Source organism: Ambystoma mexicanum, chromosome 1p (assembly GCF_040938575.1).
Source record: "Ambystoma mexicanum isolate Mex_15411 chromosome 1p, UKY_AmexF1_1, whole genome shotgun sequence".
Taxonomy (NCBI): domain Eukaryota; kingdom Metazoa; phylum Chordata; class Amphibia; order Caudata; family Ambystomatidae; genus Ambystoma; species Ambystoma mexicanum.
In genome coordinates, this window is record NC_090921.1 from 298,608,486 (window position 1) to 298,636,118 (window position 27,633).

General features: G+C 46.9%; 1 protein-coding gene across 1 annotated transcript in view; it reads left to right on the forward strand.

Moving 5' to 3' along the window:
- Positions 1-27,633, forward strand: part of CNN2 (calponin 2) — a 92,656-nt gene that overhangs the window by 46,550 nt on the left and 18,473 nt on the right. The window contains exons 2-6 of the mRNA XM_069647401.1: positions 8,257-8,378; positions 8,629-8,695; positions 22,346-22,483; positions 26,359-26,475; positions 27,417-27,563. Coding sequence (XP_069503502.1) covers positions 8,257-8,378; positions 8,629-8,695; positions 22,346-22,483; positions 26,359-26,475; positions 27,417-27,563 — 591 coding nt within the window. The remainder of the gene's footprint in view (positions 1-8,256; positions 8,379-8,628; positions 8,696-22,345; positions 22,484-26,358; positions 26,476-27,416; positions 27,564-27,633) is intronic.

Here is a 27,633-nt window from a genome sequence, read left to right on the forward strand (position 1 = left end):
TATCAGTGGGCAAGGCAGTGGTAGAGCTCCCTGAAGTTCTGCTAATTGGGTGGATACACTGCCTGTCTGTGTGCAAGGCAGTGTGGAGCTCCTTGAAGTTCTGCTAATTTGGTAGATACACTGCCTGTCAGTGGTCAAGGCAGTGGTGGAGATCCCTGAAGTTCTGCTAATTGGGTGGATACACTGGCTGTCAGTGGTCAAGGCAGTGGTGGAGATCCCTGAAGGTCTGCTAATTGGGCGGATACACTGCCTGTCAGTGGGCAAGGCAGTCCCTGAAGTTCTGCTAATTGGGTGGATACACTGCCTGTCCGTGGGCAAGGCAGTCCCTGAAGTTCTGCTAATTGGGTGGATACACTGCCTATCAGTGGTCAAGGCAGTGGTGGAGATCCCTGAAGTTCTGCTAATTGGGTGGATACACTGCCTGTCAGTGGGCAAGGCAGTGGTAGAGCTCCCTGAAGTTATGCTAATTGGTGGATAGACTGCCTGTCAGTGGGCAAGGCAGTGGTCGAGCTCCCTGAAGCTCTGCTACTTGACAGATAGACAGCCTGTCAACTCAGTGCGCAATGAGGTGATGTGACTTCCTGAAGCTATGCTAATTAGGCAGTCACTGTAATCATTTCTTGTAAGATTTGCTCCCGGAGGTACATTGGTAATTGGTCAGAAGCTGCTAGGCTTCGCTCTGTTCACGGAACAGGTTCTTCAGTAGAATCTTTCACCCATATTGTATGCAGAAATAAGGTTTGACGGCGGGAGGAAGCGTTGAACTGTCTCAGCATTTTCCCTAATCGCACAAGCTGTTGTCAGTTATGGAGTCAAAGGGGAATAGGTGTTGTGCCTGTAAGGTCTTGTGTGTGGCATGGCGACCTGTCTCATGTAAGAGCAGCTGGTTGTTCTCTGGGTGACTCAGCTAGTGAAATAAGAGAGCCCACTCCACCCTGTCAGAGCACCGAAGAGGGGTGGCGGTGCAGCCACAGTAAAGAGGTCTTAATAAACCCTTATAGACCAACGATGGGTCATTATTGCAGGATAATGAGACGCCTACATTGGAGAAGGGTCGTTATCCCAAGCGATAAAGACTCCTCCTGAGCTCTATCCTGAGCTCTATCCTGAGCTCTATAATGCGATTATCACATACTGGTAATAGTAATATAGGTTTTAGAAATGTGTTGGTAAAGTAGAAAACGTTGTTTATTAGTAAAAATGAATCCAAAACAATGTTAATAAAGTAAATGTAATATTTTAAGGTCGTCTTCATAAGTTTATAATTTTAACTGAAAACTTGATTGACCTGGAAAGGTTTTTACCTGAGCATGCGTTACATGCAATATAAAAAAGCAGTTTCTCTATAGAAATATGAAAGCATTTTCACAATTTACATGTTCTCTCTATTGCTGTAAATTGGTTGTTGCAGTGGAAAAAAAGATCCTTGCCAAGAAGGAGTGTCTTGTCCATTGCATTGCTGTAACACTGTCTGCCTTCAAAGTCACAGTTTTCAGAATTCATTCAATACCAGTAGTTATTGACTGCACGCTGAATAGTTTGATTGACTGAGAGGAGGCCAGTAATGTCTTCCATGTGCTAAGAAGGTTTAACCAAGAACCCGTTGTATCCCAGGGTTTTTGGTGCAGGATGAAAGCCTAATACATTTCTCCCCTAATAACAAGGCAGTGGTTTGTGCTGTACATATGGGCATAGTTTGCAATGAAGGTACATTTTGGGATGCTATGTACGTTTGGCGAAAACCAGTAGTTTGTCGTGGCTACCGCCCTGGGAATATGGTGTTTGGTAGTGGAAGTAGCAGAGTCATCACTAGTTTGCACCAATTTATCTGGTATGCAATTGTTGCAGGCTCGTCTTGCTCCCCCACAACCCCTCAGGCACTCGGATACAAATGATACACTGGAGACCAGAATTAGAGAGAAATGGCCTCTAATGCAAACAGACCAGCACATGGGAGGGCTGCTCACTGCTCTCCCCTCCCCCTGTCCCCAGGCGTGGCTCCTTCTAAATGGAGTGGCTAAAACCATTCTCCACCAATACAACAGCATGTATAATAACATACAGGTCCATGGGAGAGAAAAAGGGGGAAGGAGTATAGCCGCAGCTGCAAAAGTGCTTTTTCTGTCATATCTGTGAGGCAGCCTCGGGGATCCGATCAAGTTCCAGCAGTGTCGCCAGCTGTGTACCTTCTCAGGAGGGGGCCATGAGCTTGACCCGACTGCCTGAGGCTTAACATGCATTCCACACGGCTGTGACCTTGCTTGGCACGGGTAGCCCAGTCTGAAACCCATCAGAGGAGCCTCAAGAGCAAAACAAAAGGAAAATGCAGTATCAGAGTTGGTAACATGCCTGTTTCTATCCCTCTCTTCTCATTTTTCTATGATCCACTATAATCGCTGTCCAAAGCCGTGCACTACTTCTACATAAAGCACACTGCAATAAAACTATTCTGATACCTACATACTCAATAAGGATGCAAAAATAAAACACATTATCAAAACAAGGCAACTGATTTGTGTCCTAACTCATCTAAAGCCATCCCTCCCTGCATTGCACTGCATCAATAATCCCTACTATCATCAGCAGCCATAATCTAGGGTGCATCTAAAGCAACAAAAGCCGTCATAATTACATGTGCGCCCCTTTCTATCTCTGAACATCGCTGTCGCTCTAAAAACCAGCACCACCTCTATTGTGTGTCTGTTATGTTTGTGTGCACTGTCAATAACAAGTTGTGCCTGAGTTTCCAGTATATAGTCAGCCTAGGGTACCTCCCAGTCCTTAAGCACACCTGCAGTCAGTGGCATCAACCACTTGTCAGTGCTTGGTATATTTCTCCCAAATAACACTTCATATGGTGAATAGGATATGGTGTATACCTGGTCACTGAACCTTCTCTCACTCGTTGAGGACAAATGACAGCCAGTCGTCCCATTGTGCACCTTTCATATCCAGCCGCTTGTGCAGCTCCTTCTTTAGTTTCTTCGTTATTCTCAAGCCAACACCACTGATTGTAATTCCCCATACTGTGCTCTCCCCCCAGCCCCAATACCATTGAGTCAATGTCCGTCTCTGGTGCACATGCCCTGAAAACGTCCTGCTGTGTTTTGACAGTCTCTGACATGCTTTCATATAGTTCGCCTGACACTACCACTTCCACTGGCATTTGGTTCACTGCTGTATATGGTGCACACTGCACAGTCACCCAACCTTCCGAATTCTAGTTTATTTCTTGCCCTTCTGTCCAGGTATGACTCCCCCATGCGGTCAGGGCCCCATTTGTGCATGTCAGAATGTGGGTGGTTCTCTTCGTAGCGGCCGTCGCCACAGCCATTGGAACTACCAGTAACTTGCTTCTTTCTCTCTACAGGCACCTATTTGCCAAATTTGTCATCACACCCCTTTTTTCCAGAATGTCCTCCCACTCTTCTGTTGCACACAGTTGCATCCCCCGGCACCAAGCCAGCCCATGTCTCTTCCCTCTTCCTCTTTCACCCTTTTCTCAGAAAAACATAGAGCCACCCCAAAGTGTTCTGGGTTACCCAACCTGATCCACACAGATGCTGGTGCTAGCATCTCACAATCCTGCCCCTGTGCCTGTTCTCCCTGATTGCACTCCTTGTACTCCCTCAATGGCACTCCTTTTCTCACTGTCAGCCACGTGTCATCAGCTGCATTCAGAATGTACGCCCACCCTTCCCTTCCACCACCCTTGTTATGTCATCTGGCAACAGCTATATTGTGGCCCTCTCTTCCTTACTTGTATCTCTCATGAAAGTTTGTGTAAGCATGCATGCAAAATCCAAGGGGCTCTGATATCTCCCTATCTTCATCACCTTCGTGAGAACTTGGTGCTTTGTTTGTGGTTCACCATGTTCTCCCTCGTCCCTTCCCTGCGCTACCCTTTGTAACTGCTGTTCTTGGGTGATCATCACTTCCCTATTCTTTCGTACCGACTGGGGAACCACATTCCAATTGTCCACCATGCTCCTTAACCTCCCCAGCACTGCCCTGGACCCTAATTTATATGACAGGGCTGTGCCCTCCTCCAGCCTGGTCAGGGGACCGGCGCCTGCCATATGGTATCTGGTATCGGCCCTACCACAGGCTAATTTAGGCTTCCGACCTCACACTCCTGCCCTGTGCCCTCTACAGCATCGACCCTACACCGTCTTTCTACGACCGGTGCTCTGACTGTATCACCAGAAGTAGAGAGAAATGGCATGTAATGCGAACAGACCAGCGCATGGGAGGGCTGCTTGCTGCTCTACCCATCCCCCCCAGGCATGACTCCTCCTTATATACAAAAAGCATTCTCCACCCATACAACAGCACATATAATATCAAACAGGTCCATGGGAGAGAAAAAGGGGGAAGGAGTGTAGCCGCAGGTGCAAAATGCTTCCTCTGTCATATCTGCGAGGTAGCCTCTGGCCTTGGGGATCCGATCAAGTTCCAGCAGTGTTGTCAGCTGTGTGCCTTCTCAGGAGGGGCCATGAGCCAGCCCGGGCTGCCTGAAGCATAGCATGCATTCCACAGCGCTGCGACCTTGCTTAGCACGGGTGCTCAGCAGTAGCCCAGTCTCAAACCCATCAGAGGGGACTCAGAGTAAAACCAAAGGAAAATGCAGTATCAGAGTTGGTAACAATGGAATCCAAGCATGGCGCAAATAATGGTGAAGCTCAGAGTTCAAAGGAAAAATATCTATTTAAAAAAGGTGCAAAGTCGCAGAACCACCTGGTGTGATGAAGGGCTAGTAATGCAGGTCAGCACTATGTGCTGACAAGTGTAGCGAGGAACTACAAACCGGGCACGTTTTTTGGGTGCAACCAGTTGTAATGGGCATTCCAAAAACTGCTTTTTTCTTCCAATCCTTAGAAAACACGGTGTTGTCCTTTTTCAATGAAGCCAAAGTAGTCAATGAAGCCAAAGTAGTCCTGTCTTTATTTATCTCCATATCCAGTTATTTGATATCTCCTAGTTTATGGGAAATGATCATATATGCAAGATGTTATGGGCATCGCAAGGCAGGGGGCAGACTAGCAGGATGCCCACTTCCAATCACAGTACTCCTTCCCCACACTGAGCACAGACATCAAACCCAGGACGCTTTACCTTGAGGGGAGCAGCCCCATGCCATGCCCCTCAATTAGTGAGAATTGGTGTGGTCATATTGCCATGGCCATGCTGAAATGAAGGGGCCGTGCAACATTGCCAAGGCCTTTATAATCCTGGATGGCATTTGAAGCAGCAAGTTCCTGACGACAGCCCAGCCCACTGCCATTCCATTGAGCTGCAGCTCTGTGGCAGTGGTTGTCTTGCAACCTGTATATCAGATCTGTTTCGCTGTAGTTGTTTTGGGCTACCCCCGCCCCCTCCCCCAGCCCTTGTCATTTTAGTCAATGATGAGGGACCATAGGAATTGTAGTCAAATCATCTGGAGAGCCGGAGGTTGCAGACCTCTGCTGCAGTTGGAAGCGGTTCCAGTAGAGGGGAGGGTGTGGGGGTTGGACATAAACCGTGTCGGAGGGGTCAGCAGAAAGCTGAAGTTCTGAGGCTACAGAAGTAAAAGGTCAAAATGCTAACTGGAGCATAGAAGGATACTCCAGGCTGGCATTACTTCAGAGAAAGATTTCTGGAACTGAGGTGGGAGATGTTATGTCACCATCTATGGCCGCGTGAGCGTATAAGGCACCACAAATTATAGCAGCAGCCCTTATCAAGTGACCTATGGAGCTTACCACAAACTATACTATCCCACGCCTTTTCTAATACAGGATCAGTTGCAGCCATTGTAAAAATTCAATCCAGGGTCTGGCATCGTTATCTGGCCCTTGTCTAGTTATTGGAGGTGTACAAGTTACTTGATGCGTGTCATGTTGCCAGAAGCAAGGGGGAGCGAGCGCACAGAGAATGTGGACCTGGGCAGGGGCTTACCCATCTGCCAGCACATGTGGTTGACTTACTTTTGCAAATGATGTCTAGGGTTTTTGCTTGAAGGGTGTGATGAAGGTTGAAATGGGGCCGGGGGGTTATGACTTGTGACACATGTACAGGGTCTTTGGTTGGAGAATCTTGCTCAGCTTCGCAGTCCCACAAACGGTGCTTCCTATTCGTCAGCCAAACAAAAAAAGAGGAAGCTTGAGGGGAAGTAAGTAGTTCTAGTGCTTGCAACGGGTTCTTTGTGTTTATTTCCACTGGTGTGGTGGGGGATTAGGATGAGGTGTTGTTTCCGCAGGGAAGGGCTGTTTATAGACCGCCCTGTCCTTGTCTAAGTGTCGTTTCCTCCTCCTTGTTCCTCAGTTTGTTAGACTCTTCATTTGTATATATGAGAACCGCGGGGAATTCATTTTCTCAGGTTTGCCTCGATTGGTTTGTGGGGAACTTTAGATGCCACGAAATAAGGGTGATCATGTAAATCACCCCCACACTCGTGATTGAAAAGTCGTGGACGCTTTGACACAAACACACAAAGTAAATGCGAGGAAGTCACTCTTCTGCTATGGTCCACCTACAAAAATACCTCCACAATAAGATGTCTTAATATTTCGTTGTGATGTTGTTTTCTGTTTCTGAATGTGACTCTTTAGTTATGGTTTTGTGAGATTAACAAATGTCGTTTCAATAGATCATTATCATCGGCTTGGCCATCATTTCTTTGAAATGGTCTTTCGTTTTGATTAGCAGACTGCATTAGACAGCAATTGCAACCAGTTTACTGAAACTAACAATCTCGTCAATAACATAATATCATGCATGAAATGTTTCGGCAGTGTCCTTACTCAGGTCCCCCAAGGGCATTCACTCATGCTGCTGATTCTATCCCAATTAATGGTTTTAAAACCAAATCCCAATAAAAAAAGAAAATTCTTTCACAATTCTCCTGCAACATGGCATTCCCCCAAAGAAATATGTAGCGTTTTAATGGAGTTAATTAGTGATCTGGTCCCTAACAGGAAGGCCAATTGCTTGCCCTCTTGTTATATTGTGGTGTGAAGCTCTTAAGGGTCCGAGTGCTGGGAATTAGCTTTTGAAGTGGGGCTGTCTGCATTTATCTGGTGCCGCCTGAGTAGGAATAGCAGTGCTTGAGTTGGTGCCTACACAGGCGTCTGTGCTCTGGTGAGAGCTTTCAAAGGACTGATCGTGTCCCTGTCAATCATTGCACACAATGTATCGAGGATGGTGGCCGCAATTTGTAGAAACAGTGGCCGTTTGTTGAAGGCTTTGGTCGTTTCCCATGGCCAAGAACTTCTCAGTTGGAGGTCTCGTGAACGTGGAGGATCTCTCATGAAAGGAATCAGTAGTCGGAGAGAGGGAGAAAATTGTCATAAAGTGATTACATTTTAGGCAAAGTGTGTTTTTGCTTCCTTGGGGACGGGAGCAGAGGAACCACAGTCATGTGGGTGGTGATAAATGTGATGATAATGATGTGTAATTTATATAGCACCTTAGTCCAAAGCACTTTACAGAGCACATATTTACATACAATATCACCCAACCGAAATTGGTACTCATTTATCGACCTCGGAAGGATGAAAGGCTTTGTTGGCCTTGCCGGGATTGGAACCTGTGACCTGCAGATCACGCTCAGATCGCAGCAGCGAGCGCTCAACCCACTGAGCTATCTGAGAAAGATATGTTAGATAACTGCAAGATGTTGAGTGATTTGGTGTTAATAATCCCTAATAATCCCGACAACTGTCTCGCAACCCCCAGGCATGTTGCATTGTTTAACACTTAGGCAGTATTTGGTAAGAAAAAGCAGGGATTGAGGGATTACGTGTGGTAGAGTGCAAATTGTGTGCTGAAGTAGGAGGTCCATCCTGCACGGTGGTGCATGGTGCTCTAAAGCTAGCAGGTCATCCACATTCTATCGCGCCCTGATGCTGCGTATTGGTCTGCACCCAAATGGCTGCCGCCGGAAGTGCGACTAAAGATGTGGGAGTGACTTAGGTGCATGTGTGGGCTGGAAGGCAGGGCTGTGTATGCGGATCGCTGGGGGAGAGAGAACAGGTGTGTAGAAATGTTTGATCGAGCATGAGATTGTGTTTGTGTGGATGGGTATGTAGGCAGGTGGTGAGTGTGTAATTGTTTGTGTGGATAGGCAACCTAAGCGCAGATCATAGTCGGTGCATGGGTGGCCCATGTGTGCGCAGGTCTGCATGTGCCTTCTGTGGGAGTATATAGCGATGATGGCTGATTTAACCCTATTAGTGCCGCCTCCCTCATACCTTTCCTTGCGCTCTTTCTCCCCAGCTCGCCCTGAAGTACGATTTCCAGGCCGAGGCGGAGCTCAGGGAATGGATTGAGGACCTCACCAAGAAGAAGATCGGACCCGACTTCCAGAAGGGCCTGAAAGATGGAGTGATCCTTTGCGAGTGAGTACTGCCTGCCTTTGGTGATTCTGCGTGCACGAGTGGCGCTTGACTTTGGTAGCCAAGGTTGGGGAGCACGACTACCTGCATGGCCTGATATTGGGGGACCATAGTCACAACCCTCTGGCAGCCCTTTTTTCTGTCAGGCAGGTGCTATGTCTACTGCGGCTGCCCAGCCTCTGTGAAGGTCCGTTCCCTACTGCAGCCCTGTTGCTGTCCTGATGTCATGTTCCTTCTCTCTACTGCTTTGCAGGCTGATGAACAACCTGAGACCGGGGTCCATTGGAAAAATAAACCATTCCAACCAGAACTGGCATCAGGTGAGTCCACCCTTCAGTGGCAGGCAGTGTAAAGCCAGGGGCGAGAATTGCATAAGAGCTGAAGTTAGAAAAAGGGCGGATCAAGGTCCTCCCGTATAGGTCAGTGGGAAGCAGATACAACACATGGGGCCTAGAGAGTGGGTCAAGGACTGAATGGAGGGGCGTGTAGAGAGGAGCAAGGACTGCATGTAGGGAAGGAGGCATGGATCAGCACTGCATGCTGGAGGGCATAGAGAGGGGAGCAAGGTCTGCATGCGGGGAAGAAGGCATGGATCAGCACTGCATGCTGGAGGGCATAGAGATGGAAGCAGGATTGCATGTGGGGCAGAAGACATGGATCAGCACTGCATGCTGGGAGCATAGTGATGGGAACAAAGACTGCATGTGGGGAAGAAGGCATGGATCATCACTGTATGCTGGGAGCATAGTTATGGGAACAAGGACTGCATGTGGGGAAGAAGGCATGGATCATCACTGCATGCTGGGAGCATAGTGATGGGAACAAGGACTGCATGTGGGGAAGAAGGCATGGATCATCACTGCATGCTGGGAGCATAGTGATGGGAACAAGGACTGCATGTGGGGAAGAAGGCATGGATCAGCACTGCATGCTGGGAGAATAGTGATGGGAGCAAGGACTGCATGTGTGGAAGAAGGCATGGATCAGCACTGCATGCTGGGAGCATAGTGATGGGAGCAAGGACTGCATGTGGGGAAGGAGGCATGGATCAGCACTGCATACTGGGAGCATAGTGATGGGAGCAAGGACTGCATGTGGGGAAGGAGGCATGGATCAGCACTGCATGCTGGGGGCGTAGAGAGGGGAGAAAGGTCTGCACGTGGGGTGGGAGGAATGCATCAGAACTGCCTGCTGGGGGCATAGAGAGGGGAGCAAGGATGGCATGTGAGGAAGGGGGCATGGATCAGCACTGCATGCTGGAGGGCATAGAGGGGGGAGCAAGGACTGCACGTGGGGTGGGAGGGATGCATCAGCACTGCCTGCTGGGGTCATCGAGAGGAGAGCAAGGACGGCATGTGTGGAAGAAGACATGGATCAGCACTGCATGCTGGGAGCATAGTGATGGGAGCAAGGACTGCATGTGGGGAAGGAGGCATGGATCAGCACTGCATGCTGGGAGCATAGTGATGGGAGCAAGGTCTGCATGCGGGGAAGAAGGCATGGATCAGCACTGCATGCTAGGAGCATAGTGATGGGAGCAAGGACTGCATGTGGGGAAGGAGGCATGGATCAGTACTGCATGCTGGGAGAATAGTGATGGGAGCAAGGACTGCATGTGTGGAAGAAGGCATGGATCAGCACTGCATGCTGGAGGGCATAGAGAGGGGAGCAAGGTCTCCATGCGGGGAAGAAGGCATGGATCAGCACTGCATGCTGGGTGCATAGTGATGGGAACAAAGACTGCATTTGGGGAAGAAGGCATGGATCAGCACTGCATGCTGGGAGCATAGTGATGGGAGCAAGGACTGCATGTGTGGAAGAAGGCATGGATCAGCACTGCATGCTGGGAGCATAGTGATGGGAGCAAGGACTGCATGTGGGGAAGGAGGCATGGATCAGTACTGTATGCTGGGGGCGTAGAGAGGGGAGAAAGGTCTGCACGTGGGGTTGGAGGGATGCATCAGCACTGCCTGCTGGGGGCATAGAGAGGGGAGCAAGGATGGCATGTGGGGAAGGGGGCATGGATCAGCACTGCATGCTGGAAGGCATAGAGAGGGGAGCAAGGACTGCACGTGGGGTGGGAGGGATGCATCAGCACTGCCTGCTGGGGGCATAGAGAGGGGAGCAAGGATGGCATGTGGGGAAGGGGGCATGGATCAGCACTGCATGCTGGAGGGCATAGAGAGGGGAGCAAGGACTGCACGTGGGGTGGGAGGGATGCATCAGCACTGCCTGCTGGGGACATAGAGAGGGGAGCAAGGACTGCATGTGGGGAAGGAGGCATGGATCAGTACTGCATGCTGGGGGCGTAGAGAAGGGAGAAAGGTCTGCACGTGGGGTGGGAGGGATGCATCAGCACTGCCTGCTGGGGGCATAGAGAGGGGAGCAAGGATGGCATGTGGGGAAGGGGGCATGGATCAGCACTGCATGCTGGAGGGCATAAGGATGGAAGTAAGGACTGCACGTGGGGAAGGAGACATGCATCAGCACTGACTGCTGGGGGCATAGAGAGGGGAGCAATGATTTTCGTGAGGGGATTAGCGTGCCGAGCCAGGAATGCACACAAATAGCACAGGAGAAGAAAGGACTGAATGGGGAGGAGTTCAGAGAAAGAAGCAAGTGCCGTCAGGTGCAGCATAGGAAGACCAGGCCCACTGTCAATGTTGCCCATTAATAAGGTATCCAGCGCTAAACATGATCTCCAGGTGCTAAATCAGGCTCAGGTTAGGAGTGAAGAGGATGACACCTGTGTTGCTTTGATTGAAGAGTGAACATGGAAATGCTTACTGGGTGTAGGTACATCTTCCTCTATTTTGGAGTTGAGGTGGGGCTCATCCCTCCCCCCCCCCAAAGCCCAGGTGAAGGCTATGGGGAAAAGGGTGTACACCTAACGCAATCACTGGGCAGAGGCTCCTCGGGGAGCACTACTCAAGGCTGTGTATTCACCCTTAATCTATAAGCATGGGATATATATGCTTTATTAGAAAAGGAGAATATTTCTGCTGACCTGCTAGGTAAGCACTCCAAGGAAGGGACACACCAGTCTAGTGTCATGTCACATATCACACATGCACGTTCTTTGCTGAACCTATTGTGCTGCGATGACCCACCAGCTTGACGAGGTCCTCAAGAGTTGGTGCTTCTTTTATCTTTGCACACTCACTGCAGGGTTTCCTTAAAGCTTTAACGTGGAAAGGTGCCTGGGTTAATATACAGAAGACAATGGGCCTCATTATAAGTTTGCCGGTCCAGAAACAACGGCACCGGTAAGCTTGCCGGTACTGTTGTTTCCGGAACGGCAAACTACAAGTTCTGCGAACGGGTGCCTTTCAGCCCGCTAGGTCTGACCTGGCAAGCGGAACGGCACCTGCTGGCAGACCTTGACGGCTGCACCGGCACCATTCATGAATGGTGCCCGTGCATCCGTCCTCCCCATTCCCATTGAGTCATGGGAATGGGGAGTAATATGTTCCGGCGCCCGGGAATGGCCAATTACCGGGTCCGCCGGGGCTTTAATGCCCCAGTAATTGCCCAATTTCCGGGCGCCGGATAATTCATGACTCCGGCACCAGCCGTCCAGGTATTTACCGGTACGGCTACCGCCAAAGTGATAATGACCCCAATGTAACCTATGTGGGTCGCCTATCCCCAGAACGTTTTCATAAGATTCCCTGAAAATGTAATCGGATCAACAGCGCCTAATCCGGCCAATTTCACTTGCAACAGGTGCTCATCAGACCTCAGGAAGCCTTTATGCCAAAGATTAGATCTGACTCATAGGAAGAGTTGTTTATCAGTTTTCTGGCTTCTTTAAATATGTTACTTTGGAATTAAAGAGGAAGGAGGTCATTACGAAACATGAGCTACATAAAGGTAGGGCATATCAATCACAATAAAGAGTGATATGTAATTAGTTTTTATTGATGGGGAATTATCACTGCAGGTGTGGTTAAAACAGATAATTAAGTGAAACATTCTGCTCATTTATCCAACTTGCATTATAATAATAAGTGTTGTCTATTCTCTTTTACTCATTCCTTTGCCTCTGGAAGTTTTTACGGTATGTTGCATGTAAATGTTAGTATTTGTATGTTTTAATGTAAACCTGAAAACAATTCTAATTTGATATTACCTGATCTAAAGGTCGTCTTGAACTGATCACCTGCCTAAATCTCGACAACATATACTTACACTTAATTTCACCAAAAGGTCGACCCCAAAATCTCGCCACTAGTATTTAAACATAAAGATATGAAAGGGAAGCAATAAAAAGGGCAAGTCCGCTTTTACCCGCAATTAATGTTCCACCTCCATGACTACCTTTAGTTACACTCTTTAGTCAGCCCAAAAACTCCTTGCTTTGCTCAGCACATAGTGTAATCAAATAATGACCACTAGACGGCAGTGAAGGTACATCAATGAAATAGGTCGAGGTCGTCAGCAGAGCAATAATGTTCCCACGAGGAAATAAACAACATGCAGACGTGAGTAGATTGTTTGTTTGTTTATTCATTTGTTATGCGCACCAGACTCGTAAGTAAAAGGGCGCAGCAGTATGGAAATGCAAAGCTTACAAAGTTACGAAATGAGCACAGGATACAGTATTTACATGCTTACAAGGTGTACACAATGTACAAAATAATGGCAAAGAGTAGAAATGGCCTATAAAATGACAGAAGTAAACAATAAGCACTGTACAAAAATATATGTTACAAAGGTAAGGCCCTTCGTATATCACTTAGGCTCACAAGTAGACTAGATTGCGCACAGGAAGACTAGATTGCACATGGTCTTCAAATGTAATACACTATTAATGCCGGGTAAGAGGTCTCTTCAGATGTGGGCAGGTCTACAACAGGCACAGGGGGACTAGGGGTCAGTGGCGATGATGTATTTTATTACATTTTTTCTGAAATTTAGGTAGGGTTGGTCAGCTCTCAGATCCTGAGGCAGTGAGTTCCAGAATTTAGTAGCCTTTACAGTAAAGCTGTTGCCACCAATAGTAGTGAGCTTGTATTTAGGTATGGTCAGACAGTTAGCATTCCTGTTCTGGTAGGTCTGAGAGAGGTTCTTCTCTGGAATTTATCTGTGAGGTAGCTGGGGGCTGCATTATTAAGGGCTTTTTAGGTCAAGGAGAGGGTTTTTAGTTGTATTTTATTGGATGTAGATAGCCATTTATGCTGGCGTCTCAAAGAGGAGATATGTTTTTTTTTTATTTATGCCTAGGGCTCCTCTTAAGGCATTGTTCTGTAGTGTTTGGAGCTTTTGGATGGTAGATTTATTAGCCCCACTGTACAGGGCAATACAGTAGTCAATTCTGGAGAGTATTAGGGCTCTGACCAGGATCAAGCAACTGTTGTCGGAGAGGAAAGGCTTACCAGCTCTGAGTAGCTTGCAAGTGTAAGCTGTAGAGGAGGTAAGGCATTTGATATGTTTATCAAAGGACAGTAGTGGGGAGTCCAAGTAGAATCCAAGGGTTTTTACCTCCTTAGAGACTTTAATGGTGTTCCCGTCAATATTAAAAGAGGAACATTCTTGGCCCAGTTTTTTAATGTCCTGGGAGCCCAGAATTATTAGCTCAGTTTTACCATCGTTCTAGCACAGGCCATGAGTAGCCATACATGCTTGGATGATAAGGTAAACTTTGTTCACTAATCCCCGTGTCTGTAATGTAATCCCCAGAAAGCAGGAGGAGAATCCGAGTATCATCTGCATAATTAGTATAGATGATACCCATTTGGTCCAGATCGTCAAACAGTGGCTTAGTGAAGATATTGTAAAGGGTTGGCGAGACGCAGGAACCTTGGGGAACACCACATAGGATGGGTGTTGGGTCAGCGGCTGCCGAGGGGGAGAAGACTCTCATAGTTCTCTCACTCAGGAAGGACTCAATCCATTTGATGGCTCCAGAGAAGAAATGGGCCGCCGAGTCAAGGTGTCGACATAGGACCTTGTGATTGACCAGATCAAAAGCGGCAGAGAGATCAAGTAGGAGCAAGAGTACTGTCCACCCTTTGTCTCTCTGCTCGTCAATTTGGGACTTTAGGTCGATTAAGGCTGTCTCTGTTCCGTGTAGTGGCCGGAAACCAGATTGTCTGTTGCCTAGGAGTTTGTGCAGTTCAAGGTGTTTTTGAATTTGGATATAAGCAGCTTTATCCAATATTTTTAGTGGAAATGGGACCGTAGTAATGGGCCGGTAATTAGTAGGAATAAGAGGATCTAGTGTCTGTTTCTTGAGGAGGGGGAGCACCCAAGATTGTTTGAGGTTAGCAGGGATGGTACCTGTGGCAAATGAGGCATTAACGAATGGGGATAGTTCTCTGGCAGCATCTTTTATTAGTTGTGCTGGGCAAATATCGCCTTTGCAGTTTGAAGGCTTCAATGACAGGATAATTATTTCTACCTCCAAGGTGGACATTTTTAGAAAAATGGAAGGTAGTATTGTGTGCCGGTGGTGAAACATTAGGCAGAAGGGTATTGGGCGAGTGCTGCAAGTTCAGTACTTATTTTTTTGTTGAATTTTATTTTGGAGTGTTAATTTTATTGGCTAGGGCATGTTGAATGTCTGTACACCAGGATTTGTCCTTGGTGCAGATATCAGGTATAGCAATTGGGGACTCTAGTTCCTTGAGTATGGAGAAGAGTTCTTTCATACTGGAATTAAGAGTTTGCAATACGCTCATCGTAGGAATTGCATTTTGCCCATCAAATTTCCTTCTTATAATGCGAGGAAAGTGAAGTTAATTTAGCTTTATTCTCACTAGAGGGGCATAGTCTCCAATTGGTTTCACTTTTATTCTTTAGGATACGGAGGTCTTTAAGTTGCGGTGTGAACCATTTGTTTAAGTGGGCTATTGGTTTACTAGGTCTGAGTTTGACAGGAGCAATTTTGTCCAGTGTGGTGAGCATGATATTGATGAATTCCTGAACTAGGATACTTGGATCAAGATTTTCTGGCAATGCATTGAGTGTGGGCAAGATGGCAGTGATAACTTTCTCTACAGTAATACTTTGTTTGCTTCTAGTTGAGCATGGTGGTGCTAATGGCTGAGCCATTGGGGTGGGTCTTATAGTAGATAGGTGGAATGATACTAGAAAGTGGTCTGTCCACGATAACGGCAAGATAGAGGAGATAGTAACTGAGCAGTTAAAGTCCACTATCCAGTCCAGTATTCTTCCTTTTAGGTGGGTAGGTTCGTTAACTTTTTGGGAAAGGCCTAGTGTGTTGATTGTGTTAACTATTTCTGTTGCATTATTATCTGTTTGGTCGTTAAAACCTAAATTAAAGTCTCCTAATAAGAGTAGTTGCGAGGTAGGTTTAGGGTTGTTCGAGATTATATTCTGCAGATCTTCCTCAAAGGAACCCAGAGGCCCGGGCGGTCTATATATTAGGTGAATCGTAAGTGATTGTGAGTTATTTATCTGGACTTTGGCAGTAAGAACTTCACATGATTGAGACAGATAGGTGGGAGCTAGTCTAAGTCCAAGAGCAGTTTTAGAAATAATGGCAATGCTGCCACCTCGGGCGTTGTCTTTGTCTTGACTAACTATAGTGTAGCCATCAAGGATAGCTAACATAAGTGTGGGTCCTGCTGCATCATGGAGCCATGTTGGCTTGGTGTGGGCGGACTAGGGGATGGGTACAGACTTGACTTGCTTTGCAAAGGGCTGTCTTTTTGGGCAGGTAGTGAGCCTCAAACACTGCAAGGAGGGTACTGAGGGTGATGAGCCATGGCTTTGCAGCCGGAATCTGTTAGTCACATGTTTTGTATAATTCTGCCATCTAGTGCTTGGGTTCAGAAATTGCATCCTGGGGACAACTCATATGGATACGATGGAAGAATGGTCCGAATTTGATGAGTGAAGCCGTTTTTAGCTTCAATGGAAATAAATATAGCGGAAAACATTAGTCATTTGAAGACGTTTCTTTGAAAAAGACAGGCACAATGTGCAACGAGCTTTGCAGTAATGCATCTCAGTCACAGTCCAAAGCAAGCACTGATAATGCAAACAGCTGGGGCTTTTGTGTGGGGATGGTAAAGGCACTTGCCATGCACTGCCATAGTGGTATTATCTGGCCATTGATGGTAGCAGGTGCAACGTGGTGGCATCTAATAGCAGTGCTTTGCAAATTCCTAATAATTATACACAAACCAATAATGTTGGCTTTGCCAATGCTTGTTTTGAACAGGACTTCAGTGACGGACACACATAGTGCTTATAAATCGAGTGGCTGAAGGCAGACCTCGTTAAGACATTTTAATACACGGTACTGGGTTTACAGCTCTAGTTAAATCATTAACTCTCAGAAGACTGCTTTGAAAAACCACTGGCAGGCACTTGAGATCAAAGTTTGATAGTAAGGCTTGAATAAAGTGAGCTCAAAGAGTTCCCATGAGGAGGTGGTTTGGTATGGGAGGGGCAGGAACTGGGTAGGATTGACCATAGGGATTAGCATAGCCATGGGCAGCCAATGGGTGGCCAAATAACCAAACACCTACAAGATATGTGTCCCTCCTCATATGCCATTTCTCCCTGTGCTATGATGCAATAGTTTCAGCCTACAGGTGGTGCATGCAGTACCAGGTAGCCCACACTAAGAATAATATTGTGCATTAACGAAACAAAGGATGCCACATCAATGATCAAGAAAGACCCTTAGACCCAGATTATCCAAAAGCTACAATCCTGAAACATATTAAAAATGCTTGGCTCAACAAGGGTGTTCTTACACAAAAAAGTAGCCAAATCTAGTGGAGGGCATACACATCAAGATGTATTGGCTACAAACACCTTGTGCCACTTATCTAGATTATTGTGGTCCTTTGGGCTACCATTCTCATGATCCTTCACGACTGAGTATGCTGGCTGTAATGGGGAACTGAAGTCCAAAGCATCTGAGGGCCACATCATGAGCCACTATGGAAGATGGAATGGGAGTAAAGAGCCGACGCCCCCTTTGAATAACTCTCCAGAGTTTATCTTATTTCATTGGTTGGATGTTGTTTTGCCGAAGTAAATGACCTAATTGCAATTTACTTCGACAACATTAATTGTATTTGTTTTTGTAAATGGGGTGACCCCCCATACCCCTCTTCCCCACCACTACCATCCCATCCCCATACCCTTAACTCTCAAAACATATTAATAAATTACTTCCCTACGAAATATTATTGTTGAAGTAAACTCCAAAATGTAATTTACTTCAGCAAAGCAACGCTACACGATCCCATTTGATCACATGATGACATCATGGCGTATAAAATAAAATAAAACATTTTTAATGCTGAGCCACTTTGCACCTCGGTATTAGTTTTCTTTCAAACAAACATTGACCGTATCTTAATTGATTTTTAAGGTTGCAAGGGGCAATACGCCCCCGCTGTATATCTGTACTGTTGTATACCTCTGTAAAGCACTCCGTCGCGTATCTGTATTGTTGTATACCCCTGTAAAGCGCTCGTTACGTATCTGTATTGTTGTATACCTGTGTAAAGCGCTCCCCTACGTATCTGTATTGTTATATACCTCTATAAAGCGCTCCGTTACGTATCTGTATTGTTGTATACCTCTGTAAAGCGCTCCGTTTCGGATCTCTATTGTTGTATAACCCCTGTAAAGCGCTCCGTTACATATCTGTATTGTTGTATATCTCTGTAAAACGCCCTGTTACGTATCTGTATTGTTGTATATCTCTGTAAAGCGCTCCGTTACATATCTGTATTGTTGTATACCTCTTTAAAGCGCTCCGTTTCGGATCTCTATTGTTGTATAACCCCTGTAAAGCTGGCTGGAAACATCGGTTGGTACACAGTGTATTCTTGCCCGCTGTTCCAGCCACCTGATTGGCTGAGCGTCCTTCCTCGGGTGCGAATTATGCATGACCATGGCAGAGAACAAGAATAGCTCCATGGTAGAGAGGCAGTACCCGATCCTGGGGAAGAGGCCGCTCCAGTCAAGAAGGCCTAGCCGAAACCTCAGATCATTTAGCCGTCACACGAAAGCACAACATTCACCAATGATAATTTACCTAGCATAGTGTTCCCCTAATTCAATAAGGAGATTGTGTTAGAGGCACAAGAAATATCTGTCCTAACGGGTAACTGTAAATACTTATTTGGTCGACTTAAACACTACCTGTGTGTAGGCGCTTTATAAATAAACAATACCATACCATACTTGTTGCAAATTCGGTATAAAGGCCACCCCACAAAATGAGACAGGCGCAGGAGTCATTTACGCAGACACTTCAAAACGATATACCCACACCTGAAGTGGCTCTCAAAGTGAATTCCTTTTCATCACTACTAAACACAAACACAACTCCACAGTTACTGTTTGAATTGGGTTTCAGGGCAAATCTTATACATTTTTGCCTGACACACAAGATGTACAATTTGGAGGTGCAAATATCAATTTACTTTACTGTAGGAGTTACGATTTCCAACATTAGAAAGTATTAAGTCCTTTCAGAAAATACCTTTTCTTTAGCAGAGGCCTCGGTCCCTGGTGAAGCAACTGCACAGTATAATGGGGTTATGGCTGTACAAGAGGTCACAAATGTAGTGACGTATCACACAGCGCAGTCACACCCTACGAGATCGGGAGGATCCATTGATTATAACACTGGATCTACCAAAAGCATTAGACTGGTGAAGAGTGAAACAGGAATAATGTCTACATAGTCAAACCCCAAGCTCACGGTTACAACCAATGCTTCTGGGTTGCGGTGCTCCTTCAGACACAATGAAAGTGCAGGGCAAATGGGGTCACGTAATTATGATAGGTTATTTATAACACGGTTAAATGCCCAGAGTTTTCTAAGTGCGGACCTGGGGATCGAAGCTACGTTGCCCCTTGTCGTTTTGCTTCCAAGACGAGCACGTTGCTCCTGAGCTATCGTCCGGATGCCACGAAGGGCTGCAGAAGCACACCCACATACAGGTCCAAAACAATTTGTCTTTATTAAAGACGTGCAACCCAACCACAATGCTTTACATAAACAGCAGGCGGCGATGAAATCCCATTGCCCGTCAAATGAGGCACAGAAACCTAATAACAAAGCACATGCCCCCGCCCCCCCATAGACAACAATAGGGATCATCTATTAAGTCGGGAAGAAATATTCAACCCCACACTGGAACAAAATCCACTGTAATATATGCCACATTTTGGACATCACCCACATATCTTTTTGATGTACGAGGAAACAGAAAATACCAACCCAATGTACCCAGATTCCCACAGAGCCAGCCCGATGGGAATGCTTGGTGGACCAGTTAGCGAGTCCTCCACACCCCGATATGCATGGGGAATTCTCTATTGTGGTTCTGTCGGAGGGATGTCGGGTCTGACATATAAGCCGGCCGCCATGGAGTAGGTGAAGTGACCTGGGGGGTGGGAGGTGGAGGAATCTAGTACCAAGGACCTTAATAGCTAGAACCTTGGTTCGGGTTACTTAAGATGTCCCTAGACTCATGGAGCAGTAATCCTAACATTGCGAATTGTTCAGAGAAAAACCTGTACTAATTTCTAACAAATCCTTTGCAGCAACTCACCTTACCACCCTGCCCCTATGAATATAAAGAGTGGCAAAGAAAAGAGTCCTTTGTCAAAACACATGCCAACACTAACATATAGACAGACTTGTGAAAAAAGTATATATGGTGCATTGTGGGTAACCGTGTCAAAAGTAGTCATTCGACACTACCCTGTCGCACAATCAAATAGAACATTTCTCGAAGTGTGCAATTCCTTTCTTGACTCAACCCCTGGATCGTAGGGTCACATAGAGGACTTGAATTTACAACAGATCGCCATCTGCCGACCTATTGATACAGTAAGCTCATATTTGATATGTTGGTCTGAACGGGAAAGGGTAGCAACCAGAGGTCGAAGTGAGTGGCAACAAATGGAACCTGAGTTCAACTACTTTATTTGTTCCACCACTTTTTACAACAATTTTCATAGTACCGAAAGTCTACTTGATTTAATTGGAGCATACCTCTTAATTTTGCTTAATAGGGCCTTTGAAGCAAATCCCTTTACTTGGGCTCTTGCTGAGTGCAGAGCAGTAAATGAATGTGTTAAGTACGTTCCCAACTCCTTATTAGTTCCTGCCTGGGTGTGCTGGGACTATGCAAAATTTGGCATATGTCTTCCATACTGCCTCTGCATGCCCTCCCCATCCCATTCCTACTCCTGCAGGGTCACGTTTTCGCGGTCTTTTTGTTACCACACAAGCTTCACTACACCGCAACAACAAAACAAACCACACATGGCTTTGCACAACAGCACACGACGGCTACCGACTGGAAAGCACCCTCCAAGTGCAGCGAACAGTGACCGTACTGAAGCTGCCAACAGCACATCACTGCTCTCTTGCCATTATCCCGCTCCTTCCCACTAAGTATCCCCCAACCCCCTTGGCTTTTGAGATCCGCCAGAGCCCCAGGGGACCACTCCAGTGGTGATAGTGCGTGGTGCAAATATCCTTTAACATGAACACCTACCTCTAAAAGCAATAACCCATTCCTACCTCCTGGAGCCCAAGCTAAAATGGCCGTTAGTTCTCCAGTGACATCTGTGTAAATCCTCCACACCTCCCCAAACTCCACGTTGAGCTCACAGTGGTTTCCCATCTAGCACCAGCACTCTTGCCTTGTCCCTCCGGCGGCCTGTCATCCACGCTGAGTGGGTAGCTACCCCCCCTCCTTTTTATTATTCAATAGTCATCGAGACGCCGATACATTTCATGTTCCTATGTTCGTTCGCATTACTCCCTAGATCCCAGTATGGTCCTCTGTACATTTGGCATCAGATTTTCATCAGGTTCTTATCAGCATTTTAGAAGCCTTGACTCAGTGCATATGGCCAGCCTGGAAACAGCTCACCAGGAGCAGCAGCATTTCTAGAGGGCCAGCCTGGAAAAAGCTCACCAGGAGCAGCAGCATTTCTAGAGGGCCAGCCTGGAAACAGCTCACCAGGAGCAGCAGCATTTCTAGAGGGCCAGCCTGGAAACAGCTCACCAGGAGCAGCAGCATTTTAAGAGGGTGCCCTAAACATTTTATTAGTGATGTATTTTGTACAGTTCTTATAGAATTTTGTAGGCAGATGTATTGATAGATTGTTAGTTAAAGCAGGTGTCTGTGCCTATTATAAACTTATTATGTGGCTGTATATATGTACCTTTTAGTGGTTTTGCTTGTAGTGCTGTATTGTATTTATATTTTGTTGCGTTTGGAAAGCAAATTACAACCAAATACACTAAACACTTAGTTTAAATAAAGACCACATGAACGATATTATGTCGGTTAACATAACGACATGGCGACAGCCACCATAAAACCTCGATACCCAGAACCTTTGTAAATATACAGCTGTTGCTGTTATAATTCTTCGGTTTGACTTCTCTTCTCTTTACCTTTTCGCTCGTCTATCACATTTTCTTTACTGTCTATTTCAATCACGTCTTCTCTGCCATTTTCTTTCTATTGTTTTTAAATGTACTCACGGCTTAGCTCCTCCTTAACTTTCTGCGCTAGTCTCACTCTATTCTCCATCTCGGACTCTCCGATCACAGAATCTGCTTCTTCTCACTGGCCCAAAACCCCCCTCTGCTTCTTCACATTTCCGGACATTTGCCCTTTTAACCTCTAAACACTGTAATTTCCTCCCTCTCTCTTTCCGCTCTTCTTCATCTCTTCGTATTTTTCAGTCTAACCTGAAAGCTCATCGTCTCTCTCTCTTTTCTACTTGGTGACTTTCTGTTTCTCTCCCCCTCCTTCAGTTTTTAGTTGTTTTTTGCATTATCATGTATATTGTACAGCTTCTAATATTTTATAATGGCGCTTTTGGCGAAAAGCACTTGATAAATTCAATGAAATGGAATGAAATTGCTTTTCGTATATATCAGATGAAACAGGTTTCGTCCACTATAAGACGTGGTCTTCTCCCTGTATCCCCTGCAGCTGGAGAACCTCTCGAACTTCATCAAGGCCATGAGCCAGTACGGCCTCAACCCCGTGGACCTCTTTGAAGCCAACGACTTGTTTGAGAATGGGAACATGACACAGGTGCAGGTGACCCTCCTGGCCCTGGCCGGCAAGGTAAGATGTTGGTGATTGAAGCACACGCTGCTTGGACCTTCATCCATCATGCATATAGTAGCACGCATCCTTGCAGCGTTCTGAGTGCTACCTGCTCGCTATAGTCGGCGCCCTTGACTATTCTGTGCTTTAGTGGTCATGGCACATGCTCTCACTCTGTTCTGTGCCATTCAAACCCTGTGTGTACCCAGCAAGTGCCACGTCCTTGTCCTTAAGTCCAACAATCAAAACAGGTGCACCTCTGCATATTTTGGAATAAAAAAAATAACAGCATGCACCCCTACACTGTCCTGCCTCCGGCAGATCACTTTACGCTTAGCTGCACTGCTTGGAAATTCTGACCAATCACAGCATGTGCCTGTACACCATTTTGAATATGTGTGATATGTCGGGAAAAAACATCTTTAGACTGTGCCTTCCCACGCGGGTTTGATTTTTGTGGAGTCTAGAAATGGTGCCTACCTCTGCAGCCTTCATACTGTATGCAGCTGTGAAGGACTTTGGGCTTCACGTTTATCGATGCAGAGTTTCAAACTGATCATAGCACCCAGGGAGCGGTGGCAGATACCAACAGGTAGAGGGCAAGGTAGCGGTACAGTGCTATAATATGAGTCAGGGGAGCAATCTGGACATTACTTTCCCTCTGAAGTTACCATCCAGAGGGGCACTGTCCACCTTCAGGTCATGATCAGATAGGCCTCTGCAGGAAAGAACATTGTTTTGTATGTGAAAGAGCAAGAGAATGGCTTATTGAATTTTTTTTATTTTTTTTTTATTTATAACGCGCACATGACAATTAACTGTACAGAGGCGCAGATGTAATAATCAATAGTACGAGATATGAGCTAATTCCAGATTTTGAACCAACCTAGACTGAAAAGTGAAAAGAGGAGCAGTAACAGCCTATCTAAACAGAACAGACTTTAGTGCCTTCCGAAATTGAGGCAATTATTTGATAGTCCTCAGTTCCAAGGGAAGAGAATTCCATACCCTTGGACCGAACACAGCAACCCTCCTGTCTCCACTTGAGATGTACATGGAACGTGGAACCATCAGGAGATGTTGATCACCGGATCGTAGGCATCTTGAAGACTGATAGGGTTGGATCAGATCTCTGAAATATACTGGGGCAATGCCATTAACACACTTAAAGACTAGGCATGCCACCTTAAATCTGATACGGTCTTCAACAGCTAGCCAGTGTAGAGCACGCCGTGATGGTGATACATGTGCGGATCTACTAAGACCAAAGCTAGCTCTCACTGCTGCATTCTGAGCTTTTTGATGGCGTTGGATTTGTTTAAGCGGGATGTTGAGCAGCTGGCTATTACAATAGTCCAAGTGTGTATTGGCCAAGGCACCTACAACAACAGTATGATCCTCTCCGGTGATATAAGGTAGTACCCGTCGGAGGAGCCTCAACACGTAATGCACCACCTGGACTTTTGCCCCCACCTATTATTGGAAGCGGGTGCCTCCCACCTCACATATCATGTTCAGGTTAGGAGCCCACAGATAAGGGATGGTGACCTGGAAAGCTCAGCTCCTTTTGGAAAGAGGTCAGTGTTAGCAAAGACACAAAAGACTAATTGGACTAACCAGCCATCTGCATTCCATAGCAAACCCCAGCATTACAGAATATACCCGGTCTCTAAAAGGTGAATAACTTCCCCGTAATCTCTATCTAAGACTGTTTTTTGGAGGATCCCGTTGATATTGGTTTGCTATTGGAAATCCCAACTAGATTTGGGTCTTGAACTAAAAAGTACCCTCTTAGCCTGATATAGACCCAGAATGGCCAAGGGAGTAGCATGGCAGCCCTCTACAAGGTGAAGCTAAAGGAGGTGTACGCTTCATCTGACCATTAGAGATACACAGACCGGGACTACAACCGGCATCTCCACCTGCCTGAACTGGTGGGCCTCTTTCACTCTCTTGTGGAGTGAAGAAAAAAAGGCAGAATGAGAAGGCTCTATGAAACTTAAGTTATGCGAGGCATTCGCTGTTAACTTTCCCTATGTGCTTCTCGGCACTTGATCCAGTGTCTGCAACAAGGAAGTTGCTGCCTCGGCCTCTGAGGTGCTGCAGTGCCTCCACGGAAGAGCAATTGGGAGCAATATGGCTGCCCTCAGGAGCCTTTCACAGAGTACTGCTCTTATGCCCAGAAATACCAATGTGTAAGGGTGAAACGCAAAACTCCCCACAAGACCAAAGTGCAGTGAAAAAGTCATGCAAAGACATTTCCCTTTAGTTGGAGTATGCAAGCTCAAGAGTTTTAGCAGATGTCTGTTCCTGAGACCAGTGACATAGAGCTAAACCGCCCGATCCTACATCCATCTCAGCGAAGCCACCCAGTGGAAAATGTAACCAGGGATGCCCGGTGCATCTGCCCATCCTGGGAGTATCTGAGCCCAGTGCCACAGAGCCAAATAGCCGAATCTCCTTCCAACGGGGCCTTTAGTAAAAAATCTAACCAGGTTTACCCACTGCATCTAAGCACACAAGGTGCATCTGACCCCAGCGGTGCAGAGCCAAACCGTGCACGTCTCCATCCAGCTTGCCTAAGTCCCCCATTAAAAAATCTATCCAGGGGGGACCCCAACGGCGTAGAGCCAACCAGCCCAATCCTCCATCAAGTTGAACTAAGTGCCCTAGTGGGAAGCCTAACCAGGGTTGCCCACTGCATCTAACCACCCAAAGTGCACCTCAGCTGAGCAGCACTGAATTAACAGCCTATCCTCTACCCAGCTTGACTAAGTCCCCAAGCAGAAACTCTAACCAGGGTTGCCCCTGCATCTAGCCACCCAGGGTACTGAAAGTATAGGTCTTAAGGGGTACCTTATTGTAAGGGTAGCAGGTTTTCTCACCATTCAATAATATTTTCAATGTTATCGTGGATTACAAAGGTTTTGAGTCCCCTAGCATGATTGTGAATGTGGCAGATCACATCATACACCCTGCCACTGAGTCCCACTGCATGATTGTGAATGTGGCAGATCACACCATACACCCCGCCACTGAGTCCCACTGCATGATTGTGAATGTGGCAGATCACATCATACACCCCACTTCTGAGTCCCACTGCATGATTGTGAATGTGGCAGATCACATCATACAACCCGCCACTGAGTCCCACTGCATGATTGTGATTGTGGCAGTTCACATCATACACCCCGCCACTGAGTCCCACTGCATGATTGTGAATGTGGCAGTTCACATCATACACCCTGCCACTGAGTCCCACTGCATGATTGTGAATGTGGCAGATCACATCATACACCCCGCCACTGTGTCGCCCTGCATGATTGGGAATGTGGCAGATCACATCATACACCCGGCCACTGAGTCGCCCTGCATGATTGGGAATGTGGCAGATCACATCATACACCCCGCCACTGAGTCGGGCAGACCACAGCTTGCGGGCCTGCACTGTTCAGCCTAAATGAATGAAGGTCATGCCCTGCACCTTTTCGAGTCGCAACCCATGTTATAGTCATCACAACATACGCCCCATCATCCCAATTCCACCATACGATACGACAGCATGTGCCCGACCAATGTGCAGGATGTATGCCCTGCACCTTTCCAAAGCCAAGTCAACCATACACTATAACAGCATGTGCCCTAGTGTCTAACTGAAAGGAAGACCTGTCTTGCTCCTGTTTAGGTCCTTTACATCCCATAATGCACTCATGCAGCTTTTAGTGTCTAACTGAACAGAAGACACGCCGTACTCCTTTTAGAGTCCACGCCCACCATATATGACCCCACAGAATGCACCCGCGCCCCAGCAGAGTTAGACAAATCCTAGCATTGGTTGTCATCCATTGATGGGTGTTGGTTCTCTGTTGATCCTCCTCCATGTCCCTCCAAAGGCAAAGACCAAGGGAGCTCCTACTGCAGTGGACATCGGGGTGCGGTATGCAGAGAAACAGGAGCGGAACTTCGATGAATCCACCATGAAGGCCGGTCAGTGTGTGATTGGGCTACAGGTAAGGAGGCTACCTCAGGGTGCTATGGATTTGGGGCGAAAGAAAGAGGTTGGAACAGATAGATTGGTCGAGTAGGGGGCTCAGTACCATGTTGGCCAGTACCCCATTGCCCTGCATGTGGACATATGGTGGTCTCACTTCACTCTCAAACTCGGGGAGGGTGTGTCCCAGTGTTTATCATTTTGACTGTCGTTTATGTGATTGAACTGCAGGTGATGTTAGGTTGGTCTAGACGCGCAAGTCATTTATAACGCACCTGCACACAAGTGTTTCTAGTGTTGAACTGCAGATGAGGAGTCTAGTCCCTGTCTGAATCCAGTTGAAAGGGAGGAGTAAGCCAGGTGTCAATCACTGTAGACGTGCAGCGGGAGATTTGACAAATGATCGTACATCGCATGGTATCCTCCTCGTTGACTTCCATGGGAGCCATGAGCTCTTCGCACATGTCTCACTCCACTCTGTGCCTTACACTTGAGTCATTCAATTAAATAATCAGAAAAGACCCAGACTGGTTTGGTGAGGCAGCCCCTTGGGAGACCAGTGAAGCAATTTTCTGGGTGAACTATGAGACAATGCGGGGGTCCCTGAATAATCAAGTGAGGCAGTCAAGGAATCTCATGAAACTGGCAGAGACCAATGGGTGACATGAGAGGCACTGCTTGTAGGCATTCAGGCGGGTGGGGGTGGGCGGACTGGATGATCTATAAGGCTTTGAGGGTGGTCTCTGCGGAACCTATGTTGTCACAGAGGGTCCTTGTGTTCTGAGAGGCCTCCAGAGGGCCCCGAGTGAGCCAGACAGGCAGCCCACCTGGGGGAGTAAAGGCAGCGCTGGAATGATGGGGACGGTGGATGGGTTGTTGGGTGTGACAGATAGTATTCTAACTGTTGTGAAATATCTGTTTCTTTCTCCTTGCTGTTATCTTTTTGATGGTAAATCTCAGATGGGCACAAATAAATGTGCCAGCCAATCCGGAATGACAGCCTACGGCACGAGGCGGCACCTGTACGACCCAAAGAACCAGATCCTGGCACCCATGGACCATTCCACCATCAGCCTGCAGATGGGCACCAACAAGTGTGCCAGCCAGGTGAGAACTGTGTGAAGGGTGGAGGAGGACATTGGGGACCGAACTTGCAGGAAGTGTCAGGCTGAGACCA